The 15,332-nt window shown below is 42.8% G+C and overlaps 1 protein-coding gene across 1 annotated transcript; it reads right to left on the bottom strand.

Moving 5' to 3' along the window:
- Positions 1–7,343: 7,343 nt before the first annotated feature.
- LOC147501036 (NADH dehydrogenase [ubiquinone] iron-sulfur protein 3-like) lies at positions 7,344–14,428 on the bottom strand. Its single transcript, XM_086603725.1, is given in 3 exon segments — positions 7,344–12,807; positions 12,809–13,194; positions 14,258–14,428. Coding segments are annotated over 3 exon segments (675 nt in total). The 3' UTR covers positions 7,344–12,689.
- Positions 14,429–15,332: the final 904 nt, after the last annotated feature.

A 15,332-nucleotide genomic window follows, 5' to 3' on the forward strand; every position in this document is an offset into this window, starting at 1 on the left:
CTTCTTCACTCCTCTTTTTCTTTTTATACTCTTGTCCTATGGGCCTCCTCTTTCGGACTTATGGGCCTCATAGGCCTAAATAAGGCCATAACAATTGCCCCATCTTGGTACCGCGGACCGTTAATTTGGCCCGTGGTGCCAAGAAGCCAGAGTTCGTTTTACTATTTCCACTTCCACAAATTCTATCACGGTACACTTATCTTCATTCCTAATACCAAACTTACCTGAAATGCAATTTACATTAACAACAACAGTTCTTTTTTACCAAGTATTCCAGCTCCACACAAAATTATCTATTATCACTTAACAACATTTTTTACTAGCAGCTAGAGAATTAGTTAAGTCACAGGAAGCAAATAACAGCCTTGAAAGAGAACGTCCCTCACAAGACTAGTGTGATGCTACTATCTTCATATGATTGCACAAGACCAACTTATTTATTACCCTCACATTGCTAAAGAAATGAAATGTGGGGTAGCATTCACACAGGGAATAAAGTAGGAACAAGCAGTGATCTTACATAGCTGAGATAAAAGACCAGCTATTCTGTTGTCTCATTTCAATAACAATGAGCTAACTCAATGGGGACTCTATCTAACAACTTCTCATGTTGCAGAAAAATTAATGAGTAAACGATAAGCTAATTGTGGTCAGAGTGTTACTGAATTGGTAAAACTTGCACATGCAATCCTTTTGAAAAGGAGTTCCCACATCCCTTTACTAATTGCTTCTTCAACCCATGACATGATCTATTTACTAGTCATCAAAATTTAGATCTTTTGGCAATGAAAGGCGGAGTGCTGAGGACTACATCAGCTTGGCTGTTAGGAATAGGCATAGAAGCAAACACGAATCCTTACAAGAGCCCAATGAAGTATTTGATTCAAGAGACCATAAAGTTTGACATAACTAAAAATTCTATGCAGGTGACTCTTCTATTCGGATTCTCTAAGTTATCAGTTTCACTGTAAACTAGCTACAGAAAATGATCAAGAAAAGAAACGTGAGACCCGGTTCCAAGCCCTGTGAACCATAATACTTACATAATAATAGATGTATACATACAAGTGCTTTCATCCATTTATATTCATGGACTGTGTTTCCATTACATTGATGCACTGGCTTGTATATCTGACATTCTTACAATTTGAATGATTTTATAGTCTCTTAACGAGGTCTCAGAATTTAAGAGTTCAGATTAAATAAGGAGTTCATAATACGGGTAAAGCTATATATTTTAGCCCATATTCGTCAGATGTGCAAACATTCAGTAATCAATCATAATATAAATGTAAACAAATGAAGGAACCACTCAATTCAAATACTCGAAGAAATTATTTAGTTGATTCATATAGGAGTGACCATATAAACTGAAACATAGAATGTTATACACAGTTAAGACCTGGAGACTCTCGCCAGGGTATGTGACAAATCATGCTTCCTTTCATATCTTTAAATGGAATATGTTTAAAGCAGAACATCAGTCAGAAAAATAATGAAAAAAGTATGTGGATACATTTATGAGATGCAATCAAAATATGATGCATTAGAATTGTGTATTATGCATTAGAAAGCTAAGGAGACAACAAATTAGAAGACCCTTTGCCTGTTAAAACAGATACTAATATAACTATGAAGACGGAAGGAAATCAACAACCAAGTTATAATGTTAAACACTAACATCTGAAGAAGTTTCCTTCGAGGAAATGGGGAAGTGAGAAGGACAACATGTACCAACAAAGCCAGAAATACCAATCATGACAAACTGCTCCAAAATATGTCACTATGCATAAGGATAAGAAAATACCATACACTGGGTAGGACTTTGAATATCTTATTGTCTGTTCATCTGCAAACTTGAAGTCTTTGTCATGAGGAACATGACAAAGACTGAGGAACATATATGACCAAAACCCACTATAACAAAATCTGAACCTATGTATTTTACAAAAGTGCCATCAGTTGGGCTAATGAGCATTAGACTTCCATTTCCTTAATAGTTCATCGTAAGCATATGCCTTGCCCAATTGCGTAAGGCTCTATTTCAACTTGGACAAAGTTTTAGAGTGCAACTTCATTCCCCTCTCTATCATATCTTCTGCGTACTTGCCAGCTATCTCCCAACCAGGCGTCATTTCATTCTCAAGCATGCATTTCCAAACTTTTATAGCCATATCAGGATCACCAATATCCACGTAAAGCGCAACTGCAGCGCTACAGTTTTCGTGAGTGGGAATAAACTCATTTTTTACCATCTCATTGAAAATGACTGAAACTTCTCGCACTTTCCTAAGCTTAAGCATTAACTTAAGAAGGTTACTATAAGTTTTCGAATCAGGAAAAGCTCCATAGAAAACCATCCCCTTAAAAGAAAGCCCCTTCTTATATGTTTCCACGTTTGAACAAATTATTTTAAAAACGAATATATTGTGATATGAGAACACCTTCCATCTCTATGAACGCCAGTCACCATTTTCCTCATAATCCACTCTTTCCTTTTGACCAAATACCGAGTATCTGTATATGACTATTTGTTATATTCGCATGCCCCCAAGTTGATGTCGGCTGGTTTGGTAAAACAAGCCAGGGATCAACTAACAAATGTAACTATTGGATCCGAATATCATCTTGCTCCCAAGTACTGCTGGTCCTCAGGGATACTTAGCTCTTTCCTTGCTTAGGTTGCCCCCAAGTGTTAATTAGGACACACATTCATGCCCTTTACATTTTTCGGATTGGCCCAAACGCCGCATCGAGGACTTGCCCCTTTTTCATTTTTAGGACTGCCCAACACGCTACATCCAGGAATTGCGCCCTACAGTCTTTGATTCGAACTGGCGTGCCATGCCAAGTCCAGAGACAATTATTATCTGCCCCCTGAGTCTTTGATTCGGATTGGCGTACTATGCCGCGTCCAGGGACCTCCGCCCCCAAGTGTTTGATTCGGACCGGCGTACAATGCCAAGTCCAGGGACAACTATTATCTGCCCCTTAGTCTTTGATTCGGATTGGCGTATCATGCCGCGTCCAGGGACCTCCGCCCCCAAGTGTTTGATTCAGACCGGCGTACCATGCCAAATCCAAGGATCAACAACTATTATCTGCCCCCGAGTCTTTGATTCGGACTGAGGCGTACCATGCCGCGTCCGGGGACCTCCGCCCCCCAAGTGTTTGATTCGGACCGGCGTACCATGCCAAGTCCAGGGACAACTATTATCTGCCCCCGAGTCTTTGATTCGGACTGGCGTACCATGCCGCATCCGGGGACCTCCGCCCCCTAGTCTTTGATCAAAGAAAAATAATGAAAGCAAACCTCAGATCGGGTAGGAGAACCCATCCAAGTACAGTTCCATAATGAATTTGACATGGTAGAATGAACAAACAGGTAAATAAAAACACAAACAAATTTAGTAGAGAAAAGATGCATACCAACCAAACATTCGCCCAAACTTCACCATTTACATATTCCAATTCATTGAGATTACAAACTTCATGACCTTTGTATATGACAATTGCTTTCCTTATGACTAAAGAAAAAGTTTAGGCGAAGCACAAATATTGATTAGATTATATCGATCATAACTGAAACCAATATTCTTTTTATGTCACTTGGAACAATCTACAAAATAAACATGCAAATTCATTAAGATCAGAACATCCAACATATTCAATAATTTAAGACAAGATCTTACAGCTAATGAAAGGAAATGGAATAATACATTCAATTAGTGGAAGGGAAGGTAAATCGTCATTTGATGAATTACAATAAAATAAACCAAGGAAGAAAAAAAAAATGCAGCACAAAAATGTCCCCTCAGAAAAATTACTGAAGAAATTAAGAAAATATAGGTCTCTAAACTCCATTTTGTATGAGCATATGGGTACAAGTGTTGGACTCCATCAGGGAGAACGACTATCCAAAAAACTGGATTTGAGACAGCATGTTCCAGCCCAATCAACATATCCTCTTAAGTATGAATTTGATGTAATGTATTTGGTAAAAGACCATACGACGCTAAACAAAGACAACACGAACTTGGGCTGTAAGAAATAAAATATACAGACATTACCAGTTGTTTTCTTTGGCAACTTTAAAGTAATAAAGAGAAGTGTAAGTACGGAGAGAAGAAAACAGAGGATGAGAAAAGTGTCTTTTTTCTCATTCAGAGAGGCAGAAGAAGAAGCCATAAAAGAAGAATTAAGAGTTTTGAAATTATTTCTTCTCCAATGACCCGTATGCCATTGATGGTGATATTCATGTATCAAAACAGATACAAAAGTTAAAACAAAAATGACATAAAGAGAAGATGGTGTTAGAGAACAAAACAATGCGGTAGAGAACAATAACTTTTTATTCTGTCCCCCTCCCCTCCTGTTATTAGTCAAATACTATATTGTGTTCGTTGATTCTGTAAAATTGAAGTGCCACTTTCTATAGAAGAAAATATGTTCTATTTTAGGAGACAGTTTTCCATCTACCTTGGAGCACCGTGAGGGGGGAAATATGTCTTAAGGCTGAGTCCAATGGCTCCCTATCCCTTTAAAAGTAGTGTTAAAGTCAATAAAGTAGTTTTGTTTTCAACTTTAAAATTATATAAAGTCAATAAAATGGAGATAGAAAAGTCAAAAAAATAGAGCTTAAAGTCAAAGGATTTTACTCTCTATCTCCATTTTACTCTCTATATTACTTTATTGACTTTAACACTACTTTTAAAGGGATAGGGAGCCATTGGACTCAGCCTAAGGATATAGTGGTTCTACACTAGACTCGGATTTAACTAAGAAGTACAAGACACTTACAAGACAAAAAATTTGTACCGTTTGGTGATTGGTAAAGAGTAAGTACAATTAAGTTGTATATTCCTAACAACTTAAAGACAGATTTTTATTATTCTTCTTCTTTACTGAACAGAATTTGTTTATGTTTTCTTTTCTTTTTTGGTTTAAAGGATAACAAAGTGTGTTTGTATTTTAGTTGAAATGGCAACACAACAAATTGTTACTATTCCTGTTCCAGTTGCTGGACCTACTAGTTCGTTGAATGGTATGAACATTTCGGTCACCGATGAAGACCTTATGTTCGTAGAAGTGGAACTCAACAACGGTAGATACTGGTTCGACTCATACGTTAATTTCAGAGTATGTATTCGAGGATATTGGATTGAAACTCGAAGATTGTAAAGGTTATATGAAAGGCTTGAACCAAGAAGCCGAACTGGTGAAAGGACTCACTTTGGAAGTTGACATTAAGATGAACAACTGGCGAGGAAAGGTGGACTTGATGATAACTCGTTTGGACCATTTTTATGATCAAGTCATTCTTGGATGGCGGGTGCTAAAAGGATTCTAAAAGAATTATATTATTTGTAAAATGGATGTATGCGGTTTACTATTGCGACGAAGAGTGATAACAAAGAAGATTGCTCAAGATATTGTTATGTAAACATACTTGTAAGCAAAAATTGAGGTCTTAGAAGTGTTGATTTATGGACTTGATTTATGGGTCCATAATGTTGGGATTACTTTAATCCTACATCTTTAATATGTTAATCTATTATTGATAAAAAAAGGAATTAAAAGAAAAATACTTTTAAAGCCGGAATTAGAGATTGACAATAAAGAAAAACTTTCCAAAGCTGAATCCAAAAAACTTAGTATTCAGCCTTCTAGTAGTATTCAGCACACAACACACCACAAAACACTTTTGCTTTTCTCCTACTTTTAGTTGTTCTTTTCTTGGAAAGACTAATGGTCTCTTTCACCAAAAAGTCATTCTCTTATATAGAGAAACTTTGAGAATACGTAATAGGAGGTGCATGGGGTATCATCTAATCTAACGTCCGAGAAGATTGTGCTTGCATGGTCATCTCACTCTTGGATGGTGCTTGATGGCATTTTAAAAGTTAAACACATGGAAGGTAGATGGCGGCTTTAGCCTTATCATCTTCACATAGGGATTGAAATGAACATCTCTTTACATAATACGTATTTTTAAATAAGTTATTATCTGACTTCTACTTTTGCAATTGTGAGAGTTTTGTTACGTCAAAGCATAAACCGTTTGTTATTTACATCTAAGCATAACCTTGTCTGTTGACACAAGGTTTTTTTTTTCTTATTGGATGAGACCTAATTGGTTCCTAGAGAAGCTTGGGATTGCATACGTTGGGTTGGTGGAACCTAAAATTGAGAAGCTCCTAATGTTCAGATGCATGGGATGCCTAATCTGTTGGATGGGCTGAGAGCTGTATCTAAAATAAACCATTCGACTTCTTGCGTGGAATTTAAACCAACTCAATGCGGATTGCTTGATACAATGTGAGAATTGTTTGTTTGCGCATTTACTTGCTCTTCGAGTTTTACTGCTGGTGATTCCAGTCTTATATCCTCAAAAACTAGTTAGAGTAAGTTTATCTCTTAAAACACCAGAATATGTCATTGCTCTATAATGTCATTACTCATTAATGTGTCCTTGAGAAGGTGACTTGCAACCATTACAGGGTTTTAATGGTCGACGTAGTTCTCACCAGGCAGTTGAATCCAATGGAAGGGAAAGTGTTTTCAGTACTGGCCATTTGACACTCTTGATATAATATACTGAAATTCGGTACTAAAATTTTTGACATCATAAAATTTAGAAAATTTAAAAGCTGAAAAAATAGTAGAATTCTTTCCATGAAGAGAGGGAAAGAGACATTAGGTAGATGCAACTATACACATTTTATTTTTTGGTAAAGAACTATACAAGTTGTGAAGTAGTAGATGCACTAATACATATAGTTAGAGTCTTTGAATTGAAAATTTGTAATAGAACCTTTGTTGAAAATATATCACTGAAAGCTTCTATGAAATCAGGGTAAAATATTTTCTGGGGTTATGTAATGTGGTCCAACACTCCAACACTCCGACTTACTTGAAAACAAACATCAAGATCAAACCCACGACCCGATAGAAGTGTAACCCGCCCTCCAACAAGAAAAAAAAAAATGCATGTCCTCATTTCCCACTTCACCAACCTCTATATAAACTCCTTCACTATCCCGCCTTTCCTCACACTCACTTCATTTCATTCTAACAAACTTTCAAATTTCAAATCTCTTCTCCTCGAAACCCAAAAAACAAATTTTCTCTCTCTTCAGTACTTTGTGATGGATATTAGATCTGAAGAACGTAAAGATGATCTGTCCAATCGTAACAGAATCGTTACAATTTTAACCGAATTTTCAAATTTATGTTTGTTTGTAGTGATTTCAAAAGGAATAGCTGCTGGAGATGTTAAGAAGCTTAATGAAGCATCTCTCGACACCTACGAGGACTTGCTGCACACTAAGAAGGTGAAACTACTTCCTCCGCCGCCAACTCGACGTCGTCGTCACCTGCGCGATACGGCTTTTTGGCCGTATCGTGCAAGGCTCTCTTTGCATAGGTGTAGTTCCAGCAAGAAAACTAAAGCGCCGTTAGCTTTCATGCGTTAGGCGCATCCCTTGCTTCTTTCGTCCGCGACATGTTGTTGATATTGATTGAGTTGGAGGGAGTTTTGCCGACCGAATCCATATTACGTTACGCAACCAAGTCACCGCCACCGGTACTTTGACTAGACTATAGGTAGGTATCGCCGTGGGGCTTGTAGACTTCGTGTCGCGATTCGAACAAGCCGGAACGCGGGACGTTCCTTGGTGGTTCACACTAGAAAGTGCTTCGAAGGCCCGGCTCCATTCTTCTCGACAAAGACAGCCTACGTCGTCGGCACTCAATTAGTAGCGGCCGCACGCCACTCGCTCCTCGGCTCACCGGTTGCAAAGACTTACTTTCTCCTTAGGCGATGTCTCAAAGAACACAAAACGAGGGTTTCGCCGTTATAGGACTTGACCAAACATCTCACGACACGAAATGACGACAGCCATGCAAAGACTTTGATGAAAGTAAGTACCATCCCGTTAAGGACAGGTTTTGTTGTTCATATGTCAAGGGCTGGTAAGGTTTTGCGCGTTGTATCGAATTAAACCACATGCTCCACCGCTTGTGCAAGCCCCCGTCAATTCCTTTGAGTTTCGGTCTTGCGACCGTACTCCCCAGGCGGAGCGTTTCACGCGTTAGCTGGAACTAGAAGCAGGGGATGCTGGAACTACAAAACCTCAGTCGAATGGAGGAGCAATCGATCCGGAATTCAGTCAAATGTGGATTGGCTAGGTGAGGAATTCAAGGAGTATGAACCCCTATCCTTATTTCTCAGTGGCATCCGCTCCTCTCCTAGCGTTCCAACAAGCATGACGCTGTGTTCCTACTTCTTCCTCGCACATCCAGCCCCGGTCTTGCAGGCTGTTCCTACTTCCTTTTCGCACATCCCACAGAAGCATCTGAGCCGGTAATGGATAGAGATGCAGTCGATCTAGTTGTTTCTCATGTTCTCCTTGACCTAGTAAATCGAGCTGAGCTGGCCGAGCGAACCCATAACCACCTGCGGAGGCGTGGGTAGCAGATCCAGATCCCATTCCGTGTCCATGATCGGTTTATGTAAATCAACCCGTTCGAGGGCCGTTGCTAAAAGCATACCTTCCATATGGAGAATACGTAGCATCCCTTCCATATAAAGACCTAGAGCCAGATGTTTACCGTTCCCAGTGACGGGGGCAGCGGGAGGTTGGGCAGGAAGCTCTATTCCCTCGCTTGGTCATCCTCCCTACCGAAAGACAAATAGTTTTGGCATAGATCCATCACACGCTTCAGCCGTTGAGTCATCAAAAAGCTATGCGAATCCATTTCCTGTCCCGTCTTTCTTTCCTGCCCTGAGGCCGATCCTGCCGATGGAGGAAATTCCTCCCTCCCCATTAGCCGCTGCAGCCGGGCTCTACCTGATTCCACTACTTATCTTTCTGATTCGCCATCGATCCGTTGCCACGAGTCTCTCCATCCGATGCTCCTTCACGTTCGATTCCGGCTGGGCGCCGATGGAAGAAGAGATGTCGATCCGAAACCAGAAGAAGAGTAATCGGACGGGCCACCACATCCAGCCATCGCTGGGAATAGGGATTCGATCGACTTCCATTCCTGTCCTGCCTGGACCGGTGATTCAACTCTTTCAGACCCTCCCGCCCTACCTCGCGGAAAAGATGAGTACTGGACTGGTAAGAGGGGACCTTGCAAAACAAAATTCCTCCCTTGTCCGATCCACCATCTCCTCCTCCCCCACCACCGTATCCTTAGAAGTCGAGTAAAGACCTGAACCCGCTAACGGAAGTGATCGATTATCCACTGGTGGGTGAGCGAAGAAAGAGATGAATGAGATGGCTGGCTGCTTTATCCGGCCGGAAGTAGGTGATTCTAGACCGGCAAGTGACTTCTTCCCTCTTTGGCTATTCGTTAATACATATATCCGATCAGTTGGTTCCCCGCTGACTGGAAGATGAGTTGGTTTCCCGCTGACTGGACTAAAAAAAAGTTTATTCAGCAGTAGGGGTTCGAATCCTCTATAAATTCTGACTGTGTTTTACGGCTGTGACCGAACGCGACTTCGAGGAACTGGCAAAAACGGGTTCGAGGGTCGAATATGAGAGTTTGCGGATGGATGGAATGACGCCTGGGAAAGGGGAGAAGTGCACCTATGAGCCAACCCTATTTGATTGACAATATTCATTCCTACCACCCAATCGAATACCACCTGTGATGGCCCGTTTCTACTACCTATGAAAAATTTTTTATGGTCTCCGCTTCAAACAATCAATCGCTGCCTTCTCCATCTACATCATTTATCATGTCACCATTCCGGGGATAACGCTGCATTTATTGGTGCGTCACGGCAATCCTCATCCATTTTTCACTGCTACCCACTCCCCGCGACAAAATATTTGCCGGAGACTCAATCGGAAAAAGAACCTCTTGTGATTTCATCTCGAAATGGACGAGAACCCTGAACTAGAGTCATTGCAGGTGGACTAATGCATAAGAAAGCTATCCGGATCGAATCCGTAACAGCAGAATGAAGTCTGTAATACTCCGCTGGCCACAAGCATTAAGCCTCCAGCAGCGAGTTGGGAGGGGGATAGATATCCAGCCTAACATCCTCGACGGCGCTACGCTTTTAAGGAAACAAAGAAAAATGAAAAATCTGATTCCATCACTGCGCCCCTCCTGCAATAAATATTGGCTTCATAGTGGCGACCCCTCCCGTGGAGCAATTGATTCCGGGTTACAGAGCACGCAAACCGGAGGACGAACCATTACTGAACAATTCCGTATTATCATGTCCTCGATCCACCCGCCTATTCGCACTAATGCCTTCCATCTAGATCCAGCCTTCAAGAGGGCTTGTTTCCCCGCCCGCCTTAGCACTAAGCCTTCGGGCACAAGCTAGTGGGGCAAAACGGAGTGGGGAACCCGTGAAGCCGAAGCGGCAGGGAACCCACGGCTAAAAAAAGACAAAAAGCAGTCCAAGCAAGCAACTAAGAACAGCTATGGAAGAGGTTTAGGCAACTAAGCACTCTTTCCTCTCAACCGTAGCTCCCCTAGAAAGCCCCTACGGTGGTGAACTAGAGCTGGAAGACAGCCCTCGCCCTAGGCGCTAGTTGGCTCGATGGGAGAGCTAGTTAAGCTTGCTAGGAGCTAGGTTGTTCGGGGGGGGAGCTAGCATACTCAAGCGAATCTATTAGATGCCAATTAGAGCAAAGAAAAGAGATGAAGCAAAGTATGCTATCAAAGCAGTAGCAACCCTTAAAGAACAACCTTTACGTTGCTAACTTGAAGTATGCTTCTTCTCATGTAGTGTAGTCGATCCGTAGTTTGCGTAGTAGTTTGCGGGACAAGGCGAAAGTCAATGGAGGGCCAGGTTGCTTCAAAGGGCTACGGAAGTTAGGAGTTTTCACGGTTTGGCCAATTTCTATCTCAATCTTATAAATTTAAGTCGGTGAAGGCCGGATTGACGGATTGTATGAAGAAGGAGTCCCATTTCCAAAGGGACGGAGGCGACGAAATAGTTTGATGCCTTGAAGAAGAGGATTGTCAAGGCGCCGGTTCTAGCTCGGATTTTTAAAGCTCTTTGAAGTGGATAATGGATGGATGCGTCGGGTTTGGCGATCCGTCTTTGGAGGGAAAAGCCGATTGCATTTTTCAGTGATAAGCTAAACGAGGCAAGGAAGAGCTTGTCTTCTTCCGACAAAGACAAGCGTTGTATGCATTGATGTTTGAAGCATCGAGGCATAACTTCCGGCGAATTTGTCGTGTACACGGGCTCGAAGGTTTCTTCGACGCCAGGATAAGCTCGGTCGCGAGGCACGCTAGGTGGGTAGCTTATCTACAGAGTTTTACCTTTAAGCACAAGACGAGGCCGGAATGTGGTAGCAAATGCGTTGAGCCGAGAGATATTTTGTTGCAAACGGTTTTTCCGCTTTTGCCGAGTTTGAATCGGTTCAAACCGGGAGGACGAGGATTTTGCGCAGGCTTGGAGAGTTAGCCTGAATCCAATCCGTGAGTGAGGGGATTTTAGGACGTGCTATGTAGTAGACGGCTTATTATACAAGGGCAATGCGTTATGCATACCGAGAGGCTCTTTGAGGGAACGGCTGCTGAAGGAGTTAACGGATTGGGAGCCTTGGTCGTGACAAGATAATTGCCCTTTTGAATGACAGCTTCTATTGGCCCTGCCCTATCACGTAAAGCCGGAATAAATGGACGTTGAGAGGTTTGTGCAGAGATGCCGTGTATGCAAAACGGCAAAGGAAAAGGCTGTCGAATGCCGGTTTGTATAAGCGCAGTACCACGGCTAGACCCCGAGATATCAATGATTTTGGCTTGGTTTGCCCAAGACGGCTCAAGGGCTAAAAGGAAGGGCTGTTTTCGAGAATGGTGCGGCACATTGAATCCCGTGCAAGAATTCGGCGGATGCTACGTAAGTAGCCGGATTCTTCTTTCGTAAGGTGGTGAAAAACACGCCTTTATGACGAAAGGGGAGCATTACGTCCGATCAAGACACCAGTCTGCGCCTCTAATAGAGAGTGCTATGGAAGAAATTAGGCACCGAACGAGGTTTAGCGGTGCTTATCACTCAGATCGACCGGACTCCGATTCGCCGGTCACCGGGAGACTTGCCGAGGAGCTTAGTGCAAGGGAGACCGAGCAAGTGGGAATAAGTTCTTCCAACTTCGAGTTTGCCTATAAAAACTATGTGAAACGGACCGTTGGGAAGTCACCATTCGGTGGTGTATGGTAAGAGCCCGAGGGAGTTGTCAATTTGAGGCGAAGAAGCTTCGTAGACAAGGCTTAGCCCTATCTCTAAAGGAGCGTAAGCACTCCACTCGTTAAGTAGCACCGAAATGCGAGCAAGCGCAAGCGTAGGCTTAAAAGCAGCGAGCCGGAGCTTGAAGAAGCGAAGCGAGCCTAGAGTAGCAGTAGCCGCCTATTACGTTTTTAAGGCTCCGCGCACTAGCGCGTACTCTTCTGCTATCAATGAGAAAGAAACAGAAAAAACCCGTTTCATATAGATCGAGACTTGTAGCTTGATTCTTTACTCATTCCATACTGGTAAGAATTGCAGGAAATCGTTCTATAACACTTCTTCTTCTCCAGGATATCCGACGATCAAGACAATTCCCGTCAAACTCTTTCATTTAATAGAAGTGAATTCTTATTCTTACGAAGCACATAGCATTTCCTATTGATTTGTCCCCTGGAGTGGATGGACCTATTCTGATTCTTAATTATCCGTCGCTACGCTGCTCCCAAGGACTAGCAGAATCGAAATAGCGAAATTCTTGGGTCATCTCAATGGGTTCAGAAACCACACGTTTCTCTGGATCATCATAGCGTACTTCCACATCCACTCAGAGGAAAGTCTTTTCGTAATGGATGACCCTCGAAACCATGATCTGTTGATATACGGCGTAGATCCGGATGATTGATGGAAGAAACACCAAACATATCCCATACTTCTCGCTCCCACCAGCCGGCTGATGGAAATGGACTGACTACCGGAGATATTCGTGTTAATTCGTCTGCACAGGTTTGTACACGAATGCGTGAGTTATACCGAGTACTCAGTAAATTATGGACCACTTCAAATCTTCGTTTTCGAGAGGGATGATCCACTCCGCAAATATCGATCGAAACTTGAACCCTTGTATAGGTATGCAATTTAAGAAAGCACAACAATGGAAATGGGTAGTCCGTATTGGTATCAGATCTATTCCCATGTTCCGATCTTTCCTATATTTGAAAATGGATTGGTTATCCATAAAGATAAAGAAAGCTTTCTTGTAGTTCCGCTTCTTGCTCTAAAAATGAGGAGAGACTTGTCGGAAATCGCCGGTTGGGTTTGTCCAACCAAGAAAGGCATGGGGGTTCAGGGGCTCCAGTGAAAGACTGGCTACCAGCAAGATACGGCGAAAAGAACAAGCAATCGGAGGATAAGTTGCTGACGTAACGGAATGATACTTAGTCACAGCCTACGTTTGCTGTTTCTATACAGTAAAGGTTGCTGAGAGAGGCTCTAGGGCGGAAAACGTGTTGCAGCCTTTATTTACGCTATATGAGATAGAAAGCTTCAAGCTCGACAAGGGCCCTACCTAGGGAAGGAAATCGTGTTTATGCATTTTGATTGACTCCACGGAACTAGAAAAATCAATGAAATGATTCAAAAATCCGGTTGAGAGACCACTCACGCAACGTAGCCGGTCTAGCCCTTCTTCCGTTTTGAAGCAGTTTACTTCTTCCGTTTTGAAGCAGTTTACTGGGCCAAAAAGCCGTATCGTGCAGGAACCTCACTGTTTTTTGGCTTCATCCCGACCTCATATACGTAACGGCTTTAGTACGATTGGCACACACACATAGCTGCTTCGCTTTAGTGCAAGGGGAGCATAGTTCCTCTAGCGATTGAGTTCCCTGTCAGGTAGCTCTCCGCTATGCCTAGTACGTGCTCTCTTATCCGGCCGGTTTCGTGTGTGCCAATTACTTGTGGCGATTGTGCGGGTAGAGAAGGTCAGGTTGGAACTTTTGTTAATACCGACGAGCGAGGAGCTTAGATGAGTAGCCTGGCCTGCAATAGTCGTTCCCCCTGTCTCGTTCATATTAGGAATCACAATCATATTCAAAATTCTTTCCAAGGGACGGATAGGAGGAGATTAAATCGGAAAACAAACTCTAATTTATAGCTATACTACACTATACTCGCCCTACCCTTCCTTCTCCCAGTTACTGCCTATAACGAGTTAGTTACCGGGCTATATTCATGCTATCGGTTTTGTCACCATGCATGAGTTGAGCCTTGGACGGGACTGAGTGAGAGCACGCCCTTCCCCGCCATCTCTTTAAAGAGCCAGTCGTGGAAAGGAGGACAGCTCGGTTCCCACTCGAAGGGTTGGATCGGATGTGAACCCGTGGAAGCACCATATGTGACTATTGGACTTCTTTCCTCAGTAGCTTTCTTCCTATTCTTCGCCATAACCCCCGTTCTTCTTGTTCTTTGCTGATCATTGCATTTACCAAGGTCCTGTATTTAGCTAGCTCAGGAGTGAAGCATATCAGTCTTTAATCCGATCAAATAAGACCAAGCCCTAGCGCCAAGAACGAGTGAACCAAAACCAGTTCGGTCTTTCTGTTCCTCCAGCACCGATGAAAGCTCGCAGCATCAACAACGACCTCTTGACTCCACAACAGCAAATGAACTCCCTTCACCAGCGGGCCTTGGCATCTCAACCACCAGACCAGTAGGAGAAGCGGAACGATAAAAACCCTTATAGGAACCCAGCCCCAAGAGAATGGAAGTGAAAAGAGAAGCTAACGAGCGGATACAGGCCGGATCCTATCCATCTAACAGATCAGGGGAAGCATTAGTCCACGTTCGACCAGGAAGGAAATCGAAAAGAAAGCTCAATAGCACCTGCTGGGTAATGAACAATGAAGGCGGGCACCGAAAAGAAATAACGTAAGGTCTCCTGTTCCCGTTTTCGAGCCATCAGAGGCGTACTCTCCAGCATCTGTCTTTCCACCACCATTCCCCGTCCCAGCCGGTACAGAGCAGCCATCACCCCCTCTCCGTAGGAACTCCCTAGCTGCACCTCCTATTTCGGAAGGCCGGAGCCATATGGCGCCGTCTGTGGGGACCGAAACAAAAAGCTATGTTTCGACTTTCAAGTTCAAAATCTATTATCTATCACATCTCTTCTTCTTTCTTTCTGTTTCTCTAGTCTCTTTTTTTCTTCATTTCGTTCTTCCACTTCTCATTTTGGCCAATGCAAGTTGTTTGAAGGACTTTGTTCTTCGTGTTTTGCTTATTCAGAATTTCAGTGAGTGATGTCGAAGATGAGAGTAGCAGGAATAAGCGGACTGCCGGACTAGTTGCTGCT

Source organism: Coptis chinensis, chromosome 4 (genome assembly GCF_015680905.1).
Source record: "Coptis chinensis isolate HL-2020 chromosome 4, ASM1568090v1, whole genome shotgun sequence".
Classification (NCBI taxonomy): domain Eukaryota; kingdom Viridiplantae; phylum Streptophyta; class Magnoliopsida; order Ranunculales; family Ranunculaceae; genus Coptis; species Coptis chinensis.